The sequence below is a fragment of the Mirounga angustirostris genome, unplaced genomic scaffold (genome assembly GCF_029215605.1).
Source record: "Mirounga angustirostris isolate CCGP_5_RB_7025 unplaced genomic scaffold, mMirAng1.0.hap1 SCAF_6, whole genome shotgun sequence".
NCBI classification, from domain to species: domain Eukaryota; kingdom Metazoa; phylum Chordata; class Mammalia; order Carnivora; family Phocidae; genus Mirounga; species Mirounga angustirostris.
In genome coordinates, this window is record NW_026991714.1 from 27,389,158 (window position 1) to 27,404,275 (window position 15,118).

The 15,118-nt window shown below is 48.7% G+C and overlaps 1 protein-coding gene across 4 annotated transcripts in view; it reads left to right on the forward strand.

Annotated features, from left to right (window-relative positions):
- The first annotated feature begins 7,991 nt into the window (after positions 1–7,991).
- KDM5B (lysine demethylase 5B) overlaps positions 7,992–15,118 on the forward strand; it is a 79,949-nt gene continuing 72,822 nt past the window's right edge. For 2 of the 4 annotated variants that reach the window (XM_064593993.1, XM_064593994.1), the window contains exon 1: positions 7,993–8,391. In XM_064593993.1, the coding sequence (XP_064450063.1) occupies positions 8,188–8,391 (204 nt within the window). In that variant the 5' untranslated portion in view covers positions 7,993–8,187. Of the gene's footprint in view, positions 8,392–15,118 lie in introns of all 4 variants that reach the window. The other 2 variants (XR_010412228.1, XM_045877020.3) reach the window with 2 other exon arrangements.

Below are 15,118 nucleotides of genomic sequence, written 5' to 3' on the forward strand. Positions count from 1 at the left end.
ACTTATTTTAGAGAGAGAGAGTGTGTGGTGGGTGGCAGGGAGAGAGGGAAAGGGAGAGAGAATCCCAAGCAGAGTCCCCGCTGAGCCGGGAGCCTGACTTAGGGCTTGATCCCACCACCCTGAGGTCATGACCTGAGCCGAAATCAAGAGTTGGACACTTACTGACTGAGCTACCCAAGCGCCCCCAGAGAGACCTTTTAAAATTGTAAATCAAATGCTATCCCTTCCTGGTCTACAGTTCTCCAAAGACTTGCTGTTGAAAGTAAGATGAAATCCAAACTCCAAAATCCAAACTCCGGACCATGGCCTACAAGATCCTGTCTGGTCTAGCCCTCTGCCTGCCTCTTTGACTGCATCTCCCCCTACCCACTGGCTTTTTTGCGGGGAGGGGTGTCATCCCTTGGATAGTCCAAGCTTTTTGTCTCCGTATACGGTACTCTTCTTCTTGGAGCTATTCTCTGTAGAATTTCAAAGAGCCGTCTTCTTCCCAACATTCAAATTTGAGCCCAGATGTTCTTCTTCCTGCCTCAGGTCACTTTGCCTACAGTACCTACTCACCACCCCTCCCACCCAACCTCCCATCACTCTATCGTGTGTTCTGTTTTCTTTAGCATTGATTTGTGCCAGAAGCCATCTTACCTGTAGGTGTTTATTGTCTGTCTCTATCCACTGGACTAAAGCATAAGCCCTTGAAGGGCAGGGACTTTGTTTTATTCAGTGCTATGTTTACAGTGCTTTGCCTGGTAGTTGGCCTGGAGAACATGCTCCACAAGTATTTATTAGCTCACTAATTATCAGGCATTGTGTGATAATGGTGAATGATCATGTATTTCTTCAATAAACACTGTGCTAGGTGCCAGGACTGTGCAGTATGCCAGAGAAGGGCAATGTATGGCTGATGGGTAAGAGCGCAGGTTCTGGACTCAGACAGCCTGGCAGAATCTGTTTCTGCTAAACTTATTGGCTGTGTAACCTTAGCTAAATGGCTCAGCCTCTCTGAACCCCAATTCCTCATCTAGAAAATGAAGATAATCCCGCCTATTCTTAAGAGTTCTTATGAGGATTTTAAGAAATCATTCACACAAAAATGCCTAGCACATAGCTAGCATTCAGTAAATGTTAGCTTGTTTATTATAAGGAACACCTACCGTTTTCAACCATGACTGTCATGTATTTATTTAGAGAGTGAGGAGAGGGCAGAGAGAATCCTAAGCAGGCTCCATCCATGCCCAGTGCAGAGCCCGAGGCGGGGCTTGATCTCACAACCGAGATCATGACCAGAGCCAAAATCAAGAGTTGGATGCTTAACCAACTGAGCCACCCAGGCGCCCCAACATGGTTGGTCTTCTTTTCCCTCACATTTGGGAGAGCCATCTTACTTTAATTCCTAAACCTTCACCCCAATTTTACTTTTAGATTCTTACACTGATGCACAGCACTTTGAGGACCTTTCCGTATCTTGTCATTTGATTTCCACTTTTCTGAGGGCTTTAGAGGAGGCAAAAAATGGAGGGGAGGGGGAAAATAAATATTGAAAAGCACTGACACCAGGTCCCTCATTAGCACTGCAGTTATGGGTAGGTCATCTATGACACTGACACCGTGCCTGCTGCCAAGGTATGTGCTGGGTGTGGGCTCGGCCTTGGCTGGAAGTCAGAGTTCTCTAAGCCTGGGAACGTGAACCTGACCCACAGGGTAGGGATGGGGCAGGAGCCCACCTCCATTCCAGCATTTCTCTCTGGGTGCCTCAGTGAGTGCTCCCTTGGCAACCTTTGTTCTTTCTGAAGGTCTGAAGTTCATCATTCCACTGGCATCTCCAGGGCAGGTGGCCCCGCACAGCACACAGTGATCACAAGCTCATTTGATTGGCCCACACACTGTTTTTTAAAAATCCGTTTGAAGATTAAATATTTATTTATTATTATTATTACTTTTTAAAGATTTTATTTATTTATTTGATAAAGAGTGAGAGAACACAAGCAGGGGGAACAGTAGAGGGAGAGGGAGAAGCAGGCTCCCCGCCAAGCAGGGAGCCTGATGCGGGGCTCGATCCCAGGACACTGGGATCATGACCTGAGCCGAAGGCAGACGCTTAACCATCTGAGCCACCCAGGTGCCCCTTATTTATTATTATTTTTAAAGATTTTATTCATTTATTTGACAGAGAGAGGCACAGCGAGAGAGAAAGCACAAGCAGGGGGAGTGGGAGAGGGAGAAGCAGGCTTCCCGCTGAGCAGGGAACCCGACGTGGGGCTCGATCCCAGGACCCCAGGATCATGACCTGAGCCGAAGGCAGCTGCTTCGCCAACTGAGCCACCCAGGCGCCGCTGAAGATTAAATATTTAAACATGAGGGGAGCTTGTATAAAAACCTAGACTTTTGGCTTCTCTTGAAAATTGCAACTTGTTGCCACCCTAGCCTGACGGGTGATCACCTGTTACTTCTGCCCCCCTCGAGGCATGTGAGTCTTTCGCCACTGCTCCAAGTCAGGTCTTGGGAGACTGGAAGACTATGCTAGATCCCGGTCTTATACTGGGCACCCATTCGGGATAAGGTGCTAAAAAGATGAGGCACAAAATCATCCCTGGGGTTGAAGTCTCATGGGCAGGGGTAGGAAGAAGATGAATAGAAGGTTGCAGACAAGTGAATGATAAATAATGAAAAACAAACTGAAGAGGGAAGAGATGATGACCGATTTGGAATACGATGTGGACAATGTTCTGGAGGACTTACAGAAGACGTGGGGTGGGGTTGGGGGAAGGGGCAGTGGCCAAAATTCAAGATTAGATGGGTATGAGTAGAGAAAACTCACTGCTTGATCTGTATCATCTTGAAAGCTGCCAAAGAGCAGGAAAAAATGAACCGCAGAACACCCTTTTTCAAATGGAGGGTCACAATCCATTAATGGGTTATACAACCAGCCTCATGGGTCTCATGGAGATCACAGCCGAAGTGTGAAGCCCGGGGAGAGAATGGAAGCATGTTGGCAGGTGAAGGGGTGGCTGGTGGTGAGAGTCTGTGTTCCCGTTCCTCAGCTCTAGAGAAATCAGCTTGGTGTTTGGGGAAGATCACAGGCTCTAGGATTACCATTCCAGTCCTGGCTCTGTCATTATCTGTGTGACACTGGCTCATTAACCTTTCTGGGTCTCAACTCACCCCCCGAAAAGCAGAGCCGCTAATAGCCACCTACTTCACCGTGTTGATATGTGTGAGAGATTGTGAATTACTCCCAGCCGCTGGCCCTGTCTCATTCATGCTAGCACAGTATTTCTAGTTGGTCACATTTCACCACTTCCTGCCAGGGGAGAGAAGAAAGGGAATTAGCCTTTAGCATTTAGTGTGTGTGTCTGACCCAGCGCTGGTCACTCAACCGGATTTGGCGGAACACTGTGCATTTCAAATGAGCATGGTAGATTTGATGGTGCTCCCTGAAGTTCCGACATCATTCTTGTAGAAGTCATTTTCTTCCTGTTGGAAGACTTTCATCCCGGATATAGAGAATTCCAAACATTCCAACTATCCAAGGCCATACAGTGTGCTGAGGGGGACGCCTCCGTCCAGAGACCTGAGTTGGGGGCGGTGGCGCTGCAGGATGAACAGGAAACATGAGTCTCCCTCTCTGCCAGACTCTCCGCTTCTCTCCTCAGCACAAGGTTGTTCCACAGGAGTCCAGGGCCTCTGAAGTGGTCCAACCAGAAAGGGAGGAAACACCCTGAAGCTGTAGTGCGGATACCTCTGCCCCTCCCCAACCCTACAGGCAGGGCTGGCCACACCGTGGGAACTGCCCCACTTGCCAGTGTCTGTTGGAGCCTCCCTGGGGAGGGGACCCCGACGAGGGTCAACCAAAGCCCTGAAGCCTGGATCCCCATGGGCTGAGTCAGCAGAGAAGGGATCCCAGGACTGGAGAGGAAAAGGGGGTGGGGAGGGGGAAGAGGTATTTAGTTATCAGGTGTCTCCCCAGGATCCAGACCCAGCTTCCCCGGGGCGGGGGGGGGGGGGCGGGGGGGGGGGGGAGAAGCCCAGAGATGAGACCCTTGTCATGGGGTGAGCTGATGCAAAGAGACAGCCCCCATAGCTGGGCGCAGGGAAGAGTAGAGAGCAAAGAAGCCCCACACGAGAGACAAGTCCAGTAGAAGAGAAGGGGTTGCTGGTTCCAGGGAAATGTACAGGGCAGGGAATGGGGGAAGATGGATTTATCCCACTATGTGGGTCCCCATCCCGCACATACTGAGCTATTGTGAGATCTTTTCCTGCTTCACCTGGGCAGCCAGATTCTTCTCCTCCCCAGTCCAAAGCTGCATCCTCAGCCAGTCGGAGCCACAGACGCTCAAGGCCTTTTCCCTTCCCCTTCAACAAATACTTGTGCAGTTTCTACCACGTGCCTGGTGCCAGGGCTAGAGACCATTACTCCTTCCCTCCAGCGGCTTCCAGTCTGGAGGAGAGCCACGTGTAGGGGAAGAGGACAGTGTTAAAGACAAATACCGAGTTAGGAGTGCAGTAGGAGAGAGTAGTAACGAGACGCCCAGGGAGTACACCAAATAAATAAAACAGGCCAAAGAGGCTGCAGCTCCTCTCGAGATCTCAGGGTTTGTGGGTTTCCACAGGGGACATCTGACACCAAACATTCCAGGACACCCAAAGTGGTGGGAGAGGGGGTGGTGGATGGCACTGAATTGGCGGAGGCGCTTAGACGGACTGTGAAGAGGCTGAGAGGAAAGGCCCGTGCAGTGGGGTAATCGGGGGAAAGGAGAAAGAGGAGAGGATCGGCTGGGAAGGGAAGGGTGGTGGTCGAAGGGGTGCAGTACTTGGAGGGCGCAGACACCGGAGGTCGGGGCGGAAGGCGGGCGCACCGCCGACACCGGGAGCCCTGGCAAGTGGTCGGAGGCGGCGGGCGGCGGAGGGGGTGGAGAGCGGCCCCTACACGTGCGCTACGTGCTGCGCGGGCCGCCGCCCCCTCCCTGGCTGCTGGGGAGTCGGGCCTGCCCCTCATCCCGGAGCCCAGTCCCCCGGCAATGCGCGGGGGACTGGCGGCGGGGGGGGGGTGTTGGGGGAGGGAGAAAGTCGCTCCCCCAGTCTGCAACCCTGGAGCGCGGTCGTCCCATAGAGACGACCGGAAGGAACGCGGGGAGAGCCTCATCACCAGGCGGGCGGATCTAGGGGCGAAGGCTGCAGATCTGGGGCGCAGGCCGGGGGGCGGGGTAGGATCGCGCAGGTTCGGGGAGTGAGGCCTGGGGACCGAGGGAGCCGGCTGAGGATGGAGACCCTTAGGAATGTGTCCAAAGGACCTGGGGCTGCACGAATAGGGGTGGTTTGGGGGACGGAGGCCCGGGTGGGGCGGAGTGTTGTCCAAGAGTAAGGAGGGGGTTCCTGGAGACGTGGCACTCCGAGCGGGGCTTGGTTCCGCTTCGGCCGCCCGGGCTCCAACCCCGCTCTCCCCCGGGAAGCCACACCGGACCCCGCCCAGGCCTCGTACCCAGGTCTCTGGGAGCTCCAGCCCAGGGACCTTCGGGCCGGGGTTGCCCAGGTCCGGCCTCTGGGGCGTCCGGCCAGCCCCAGACGAGACAATGCGGCCCGGGCCCCGCCCCCGGAGGCTGATGCGGCCCCGGCCGCGGCCAATCACCGCCTGTGGCTAGGCTCTTTAAAAAAAGAAGAGCCGGCCGCGGTGTGGCTGTCAGCTGGGGAGGGATCCCTCCGCCCATGTAAACACACATCATAAAGGGCAAGGGAAGCGTCTTCTGCGGGGCGGGGGGGAGTTGTCGCCTTCCCGGAGAGCCCTCTGGGTCCCTAGGTTCCCCTCACTACCCTGGCAACCGCCCCCTCCCTCAACGTCACATCGGGTCCGTGGGGAGCCAAACAGCTGCTGCCAGATCTGGGAGCAACAGAATCTCATCACTTAGGGTCACTACCGGAAATGGAGAGAGCTTGGGAGTTGGGCGCGTGAGGGAGTCCTAGTACACGGCCGAGGATTGGGAAAGCTTTTCCTAGGCTGGTTCTTCCAATGCACCTCAGTTAAGTGTTAGTCATTACTGATATATGTCTAGAATTTTTCCCAAAGTTACACCTATCCGGGTTGAAGAATGCCAGTGTTAAGCGTGAAAATAGTCTTAACGCTCTCCCAGGAAAGAGCACATGACAGGAAATCAACTGCAGCAAGACCCTCAAAGGCATATACACCCACGGCAAAGAGCAACAATGATTTTTCTCCCCCAACATTTTATTATGAAAAATTTTCAAATATTCAGCAAAGTTAAAAGAATTCTGCAGCAAATTCCTCTAGACCCACCGTTTAGGTTTACCATTAACATTTTATTATAACTTACTATATCTCGTATCTATCTTACAGTGACGACTTTTTCTCCAGTAGGATGCCGGCTGCCCCTTGGCTTAAGTCTCTGTTGCAACGGGGAGACAAACAGGCTCTCCTAGGTTCGAAACCCTAGAGAGCTAAGAAAAGCAGTACCTTCTGTAAGGACTTTTTGAACTCTTTTGGGGCCAAGTACCTCTGGGAAGAGTTTATTGAAGAGGAAGCTTCTCCCCTCCCCTCTTTTTAAATTGAAGATTCCTTGAGGATAAGAGAGACTTCTTTCCTCTAGGTGAATCTGAAAGCAGAGCTAGGACTAATGTTGACCCAAACAGTACTTTCATGGGTTTGGCTGCTTTTTGGGTAAGAGAGATATTTTTGGTGTTGAGGTCCTACTTGTTGAATTTCCTCTCTCCCCTTTTCTGGGCAGGACACTAGGCACTCATCCTGCCCCCCCCCCCATCCCAAAAGTGTTCATATCTCTCAAAGTTACTTAACCTCTCTGTGCCTCCATTGCTTCCTCTGCAAAATGAACATAATAGCAGTACCTACTCAACAGGATGGTAGATTCAATGAGCACAACAGTGCTTTACACACAGTAAGCATTAGATAAATAATGGCTATCACTCATATGCCAAAAGCTCCAGATTTACATCTCCACTTTTGATCTCTCCTCTTCAGATTTATACTATTCAGCCTGTTAAATATTTCCAACTGTACCAAAGAAACCTCAAACTCAAGATAATTCAGAACGTATCCAGAAGCGAACACATTATCTCCCTCCTCATACTGATTTCTCATGTATATAATCTAGAGGAATTTCGCAGCAATGCCAATGGGCCAAGCAACCATTCAGGCACGTACCTTAGACGCCTGAATCATCCTCCATACCTTACTGTTCCTCCCCAGTTTATCACTGAGTCCTAATTTTATCTCCTACATTTGCATCCCTTCTTCCTAATGAATAGTACCACTGCCTTAATTTAGGCACCATCGTTTCTCATCTAGATTATTTTTAAAGTCTTTTGCTTCACTCACAACCACCTCGTTCTTATATTGCTCAAGGATCACTTTTCCCTGCAACACCCCTCTTTCCAAAAGATAGTCTCTTATCACTTGTTAGCTGTATGAATTTGGGCAAACTGCTTTTAACCTGTGCCTCACTTTCCATTTGTAAAATGGAAATAAGAGTATCAGCCTCAGAGGGTTGTTGTGTAGATTAAATGATTAATCATGCAAAGCACTTAGAACAGTGCCCAGGATATGCAAGTCCTCAAGTGTTGGCTTATTATTAACATTGTAACTATTGTTTTCTCACCTCCATTTTGTTCTTACTCTCAAACCGTTCCCCCTACCTAGAAAATCCTTCTCCATTATGCCAAATACCTTCTGCCCCTCCCCAGGTTTTACTAAGTGTATGTACTTCTACCATGGCACCCACCACAGTGTACTGACATGATTGAAATAGTCCATTCATGTGTCTGATCTTCTCCACCAGAGTATTAACTTCTTGAGGGAAGGGACTCTGGCACGTAGTAAATGGTCAATAAATATTGGCTCAACTGGACCGCAAGGATCAACTCCATCCTCAGGCTGAAGGCCCCGGCCCCGCCCGATTCGGGGGCGGGGCCGAGAGCTCGGCGCGGGGGGTGAGTGGGGGTGGGGGTGGGACTCTTTTTCCTCGCCGTGGCGGCGGAGGCGCACGGCGTGGGTTAGCGGCAAGACGTCGTCGGAGGAAGGCTGAAAAAGCCCAAGGTGCTGCCGTTGCTAGTACAAGTCGGACCTGCTGTCGCCGGAGCCGCGTCTGCACACGTCTCGGACCCAGCGCAGCCCGCCGCCGCGGTCCCGGAGCCCACCCCGTCCTCGCCCGTCCCCGACCCGCGGTGATGGAGCCGGCCACCGCGCTGCCCCCGGGCCCGCGCCCGGCGCTGCCCCTCGGGGGCCCGGGCCCCCTGGGCGAGTTCCTGCCTCCCCCCGAGTGCCCGGTCTTTGAGCCCAGCTGGGAAGAGTTCGCGGACCCCTTCGCTTTCATCCACAAGATCCGGCCCATAGCCGAGCAGACTGGGATCTGTAAGGTGCGGCCGCCGCCGGTGAGTCACGCCGGCACCCCGGATCCTGCTCGCGGCTGGGGGAGGGAGAGAGGACTCGCGGGTTGGGGAGGCCCGAAGCACGGGGGGCGGGGAGCGGGGTCGCCCCGGAGGCCGCGTCAAGTTTGGGGCTGCCCCAGGGTGGGAGTTGAGGCCGGGGGAGGAGGCCGGGGCTTCTCCAGGGTGGGAGATGAGCGTGGGAGAGCGGGCGCTTCGGTGGTGCCACCCCGAGGGCCCGGGCGACGCGCGGCCTGGGCGGACCGGTGTGCGGCCCGGCCCGGGGTTCGGGTTCGGTTCCGGATGGAGTGGCGGCCGGGGTGGGCGCGGGGGTGCTTCCTGCCGGAGGCCGGCGGCGTCGCGGGCGAGGAGGGCGGGCGCCGGGCTCGGCGCGGCTCCGCGGGCTGGGGCTCGCCTCCTCCCCCGGGGTGCGGGGGTGTGTGCTGGGTGGGGGTGGGGGACTTGCGAGTTGTCGTGCGCGGAGGAAAGTTTTCAATATGGCGGCGGGAGCCCCTGGTCCTTTGTGTGGTGGCGGCGTCGGCCCGGAGCGGCCCTCACCTGGGCGCCCCACCCTGCAGGCGGGGGCACCCCCCTGCCCCCCGGGCCCCGGGCCTCCTGCTGTCTCCCGGGCCGGGCTCGAGCAGGGGGCGTCCAGCGCGGCCGGGGGGCGGGGAGGAGCCGCGGGGCCGGCCCCGGAGCCGAGGTGGTGTTGTGGGGGGCGTAAGTGTGTGGGGGGCGCTTGGGGGCGGTGGGGGGGCAGGACCGGCTGTGGAGGGCCCGGTGCCCGCCCGCGCGCCCCGCCGCGCGCACACCCGACTTTGGGCCCGGCCGCTCGGCTCCCCGGGGAGGTCTGGGCTGTGTTGGTGGGGTGGGGGCGAGGCCGTGCAGTAGGGGGACTTGTCAGACTGGAAGACCTCCGAAGGCTTCACGCGCACTTCCCGCGCCCCCCAACCCGCGGAGGCTGAAATGCAGCCCCACTTCAGCCCTCCGAGCCGTGTGTAAAAGCGCCTCGGGCCTGGGGGCTGCGTGTGTGTGTGTGTGAGGGGTGGGGTGTTGCTGAAGTCATCCCTAACGGCTCCAACGTTCGCTGAGCAGAGCCCGGCCAGCCCTTCCCTCTCCCCCCCCCCCCCACCCGGAACTGGGTGCGCGCCTACACCCCTGTTTTTTTGCCCACCTTGCGGATGGTCCGCGTCCGAGTTGGCCTAAAGGACGGTTGGACGCGCTGGGACCGTTGGGAAGGACGTTTAACTGCTTTTCCTACAGTTTAAGAATCTTCTCCCCACTGTCCTCCTCGCCCCCCACCCCACCCCCACTCCCACTCCCGTTGGAGGAAGATTCCCCCCCCCCCCCCAAATCCCTTTCTTTCTTAAGCTTGCTCTTTTGTAATGACATTTGGAGTTGCAGGGGTTCTGTGTGTAATCATTCTGGTTTGGAAAAGAGTTTTGAGGGAGATCTCTCTATATGTCTTTTTTTCTCCGGTCTCCCATCTCCTTCCCCCCCAAAATTAAAACACAGGCACCACACTTTGGTTTTTCTTGGACAAGTTTGAAGATGGAGATGAAACCTATGCTTCAGAAAATAACTGGTCAGCTAGTATGGGGGAAATGTTTGAAAATAGAATCATTTCTTTCAAAAAGTGGATACGGTTGCTTCTTGTTGCTTAAGGGAAGTACATTTCTTCTAGAGTGCAAAGAGGCCTGCAAAAGTTGTAGCCGGAGCTTATTAGAGCTAAGGTTTTAATTCTTGGAAGAATAGATCATGTTTCAAACATTTAGCAGTTTAGTTTTATGTCAAATGCTAGGAAGGGTGAATGTGAGTATTGTTCATTTGCATAAATGAGATTTTATTCCGAAATTAGGCAACTTGATTAAGTTCTTGGTAATCAAAATGTGTGGAGTCGGGTTCCTGGGAGTGAGAGTTGTCCTCCATGTTGGTATTGTGGTATATACTAGGGCTGGGGTAAACCCTTTATTATTCTGTGCCTTTTATAGGGCCCTTTCCCAGAAAGATAGTGTTGGCTCTGGTTAGGTTTGGCTACCCATTTCTTCCTCTTGGCTAGGATATTAATGGTAAGTGTTGCAAAATGTGTGAGCATATTGCCTTTTCCCATTCTGAATGCCAGACAGACATGATGGCCACCATTTTGTATTGAGAGAGTAGTACATTCTACAGCCTGAGAAAGGGTGTTAAAGAGGATAATCTACAAACATAACCAATGCTCTGTTTTGGAGACCTTCTTTGTGTGAGGGGGGCTTTCTTCGTCCTTTGTTTAACAAACTCCTGTGCCAAATGGAAAGAGTTTGTTGTTGATATAACCACAAAAAGGGAAATCTTTCCAGAAGTTGTAGCTCTTGAAGAAGGGTCTTGTTGGAACAAAGGTATCTTAAGGGATGTAAACAGTCTTTGTTTTAGAAACTGTTCTGTTTTAGAAGCTGTGAACAAGTGGTTTCATATAGTTGAAATAAAGCAACAAAAAACCCAAGAGGTATGAAATATTGTCCAGAGTATAGCTATATAATGCCTGTGTTTCTAGATGATTTTTGTTCTCTAATTTTTTGGAATACAAGTGGCTGTATTAAAATAGAGATTGGGTCTGTTGGTATTTGTCGTTGGGAGATTAGGGGAAGAATTATAAAGCATTTCTATTTCCTTTTGTATCTTTAATTAATGTTACTTACATAGTTTCAGTTTATAGCTGCTTTCTGTGAGGATCCTAAACTGTTTTGCTTCTGAAAACTTGGGGTTCACAGAAATTTGTGAAATTATAGTGAGGTAAATGTGATAAAAGGTAATAAATTAAGAAAACTGTTAAATCCTGAGTTTTAAAGAGGGAAAGAAATCTTTTTCAAATTATATCAAGTATGTAGGATAACCAGGCTTATTTCCTGGGATTTAAATTTTTTTAAATTTACAATTAATCTGACTTCTGGTTTTGCTACATTTAAAATGCACATTTTCATTTCCTTCTTGATGTACTTAGATGTCTTTGTAAGGACACATTTTCCATGTTGCTTTGTGGTATTTGGAAGTGATTAATTTTAGGAGTGTAATTATTAGGCAAAAAATAGTTGGCTGCTCAGTGAATACTTTTTTGAGTCTCCCAAGTTTGATTGGAATATATTTGATGGCTTTTATAACTTTTTTTGTTGCCCTCAGATGTCTAACATTTGGCCATAGATAGGCAGATTCCACATATTTCTTTGGCAGTGTCCAAAAATCAGGGATTTAAATCAAACCCCAGATGGCACAATGGACACATTTTTTCAACTTTAACTTCCTGTGGGTCATTAGTTTGATTCCTTCATCTTTATAGGCAAAGTGTAAAACTTCCAAGTGTTTTAATACAGTCAGCATCTTTGAGTGAGCCTGCTGGTTCTACCATTAGGAACAGGGAGGAACTTAAATACACATTTCTTTGTATGGTTAGAGGTGTTAATGATATGGAGCTCATTTACTCTCATTCCAGCCTATCAATCTCCCTAATTTTAGGTTTGATTGACTTTGGCCTAACCCTCTCTGTTGTTTTCGCAGTTCCTTTGGTGTCTCGGAATTTTTCTCTGGTTGTGATTCTTTAGCCACCTTAGACCCCTTACCATTTGGAGAAAAGGCTTATTAATAGAAATGTCCTTGAGTGAAAGAAGAACTTATAATTACTTTAAAAAAAATAACAGCTTTATTGAGATATAATTCATATACCATATAATTCATCAATTTAAAATGTTATGCATAGTAGTTTTAAGTAGTTTCAGAGCTGTAAAACCATCACCACAATCAATGTTAGAACATTTTCATCACTCCCAAAAGAAACCCTGTACCCACTTTTAAGACAAATTTAGGACTATACTGGTCGGAAGAAAAACTTTTTTTTCCTCATCTAGTAGGAGCCTGGATTAAGTCCTACAGTTACAGTTTGAAAGTGTCTGCCTTAAACAACATAAAAACAAACTTCATTTGTTACTAGTTCTTGAATGGGTGTTTAGCTGAATTTAACTTTGCCAGTGGTAAATTATAAATTGGTCACATGGGGAGCCGAACCTATCCACCTAGTTGTAACTTCTAGTGAACTAATCAACAAAATTAATAGGCTTTTAGAATAGAATGTGAGTGATATTATAAATACATGAGGCAGCTCAGCTTAAGATTCATACCCCCACTGGAAAAATTTCCCTACCAGTGATTATAGGATTTGTTTTTAAACATGCAACCTAAACCTCTTTAAAGAGTAAAATGAATTGAGAATTGCCTTTGAAAAGTGTTAATGTTGTGTTAAAGCTGGGATTTGAATTCTTTCATTATTGAGATATACTGATAAGAAAAAATTAGGGAAAATTTATTAGTCCTCAGTTTCAGTCTTTGTCTCTAAGGTACTTAATTTTCTTTATAATGTGTTGGCCTAAATTTAAGAGTATTTATGTTTGATAGATCAGCAGAACTTATTTGCTTAATTTGGGGAACAACAAAGTTCAGGATGTTTAGGAGACTTTAATATGCAGATAGAAATCTTCCAGTGAGAGAATATTCTTTTAGAAAGGAAAAAAATATCATTATAAACTGTTGGATTAAAAAAAAAATTTGAATCTGGTGTATGTGCTGTAAGTGGGTATTGTTCTAGACTTTTGTAACTTCTTGTCTTAATTGGACCACATTAAAGTTTGGCTATAGAAAAGGATAAAGAGAGAACTCATCCCCCCCCCCCCCAAGTGAAAGTGCTAATTAGGTTCCTGAATTTAGGTTCCAGGAAGCCTACTTGTGTACCTCTTTCCAAAGGCCGTATATAAGTTTAAAAAACCAGGAACCCAGAATATCCTTGCTTTACTCATTGTACAGACCTTTCAGCTTGATTTGTGTTGAGTTAGTGGTGATTTTTCCTTTCTGAGAGAATTAGATATTCTCTGGAGATTATGCTAATACACCTGTTTTAAGTGCAGAACAATCTCAAAAAAACTTTTTTTTTTTTTTGCCAACCTCAAAAAAAAATTAAGTGGAATAAATGTTGGGAATTAAAGGGTTGTCTGTACTTTCCTTTCTGAAATTTTAAGTTTGGGTCACTTGAAGAGGCATCACCAGAGGCAAACTGATGAGTCCCTTTGGGGTAAGTGGGTGGGTAGAATGGTACTTTGGGAAAGCCATTAACACTTGGGCTTCTCCTATTTTGCTTTATATTAAAGTTTGAGAGGGGCGCCTGGGTGGCTCAGTTGGCTAAGCGGTTGTCTTCGGCTCAGGTCGTGATCTCAGGTCCTGGGATGGAGGCCCACATCAGGGAGCCTGCTTCCCTCTCTCCCTTTGCTGCTCCCCCTGCTTGTGCCCTCTCTCTGTCAAATAAATAAAGATTTTATTTATTTATTTGACAGAGAGAGAGACACAGCGAGAGAGGGAACACAAGCAGGGGGACTGGGAGAGGGAGAAGCAGGTTTACCGCCAAGCAGGGAGCCCAGTGCGGGGCTCGAACCCAGGACCCTGAGATCATAACCTGAGCCGAAGGCAGATGCCTAACAACTGAGCCACCCAGGTGCCCCAATAAATATAATCTTTAAAAAAAATAAAGTTTGAGAAACTTATAACTGGATTTTTAAAATCTAATTTGTGAGAAACTTGAGACATGAGAATTGTATGCAGTATAACATGGACTTTTTTGTTAACTGCTGTGTCTTAGCATGGGATTAAAGAAAAAAATTAAATGAGATGCAACCTTCGTACACCTCTAAAAATTCTTCCGAAAATGCTGCTTTTTAGGTCATTAACTATTAGATGATTTCTATGGTGAATGTGTTTTTTATAACCCCCAAGTTTATGAACCAGACTAATGAGGAAAATCTGCTGCCGGGGCACTGAGACATTTCTGTTCCATAATGTTCGATGTTTGGAACAAAGATGTGGAATTTGATTAAATGCATTCTTATAAGTCCTTTTTTTTTTTTTTTAAACATTCAGATCTTTCATTGTAGACCATTTCTCTTAAAGTATCTATCTTTGCCTTGTACCTTTAGACATGGTCTAGAGTCATCCCATCTGTTTATCTTTTTTTTTTTTCTTCTTTTTTTATCGTGTAAACTTTCTTTCTGGACAGAAAGATTACTTTGCTCTGCCAGGGCTGTCACTTCCAGTGTGTAAAGTAAAATATTTTTATTATGAAAATACTCAAGCATACACAAAAGCATAGAGAATGTAGTCCCTTTAGCTATTTTCCTGGATATAGAGGAGCAGAAAGCAGATTAGCAGTGTTGGGATTGAGAGTAAGCTAGTGACCTTCAGTTGTAGAGAACAGTTTTGCTTAGCTTTTGTCTTCTAAAGGGTGTGAGTGATATTTGTGCAGTTAGGAATGGGATTTCTAGCCTTTAGTGAGTGATGGTCACTTTACCCAATTAGAATGGGGATTGTATTTCTCATTTTTAAGATTTTATTTTTAAGTAATCTCTGTATCCAATGTAGGACACGAACCTACAGCCCAGAGATCAGACTCTCACGCTCCCCTGACTGAGCCAGCAGGCACCCCTGTATTTCTCAATTTTAATCAGTGGCTTTGTTGCTTTATTACACATTAGTGGCAACTGTGCAGAAATTTTACCATCTTCAGGCCACCTCTTGGCACCCGGAAGTTTGGTGGTGGTGGTTAGAGGGTATTCTCTGCAAGCATCATTCCATACTCTTATTTGTCCATTTCCCTGTCTGCCAGGCTATCTCAACTGTTCTCTCCCTTGGGGGACCAACTGTGGCGATATAGCTCCTTCCTTGT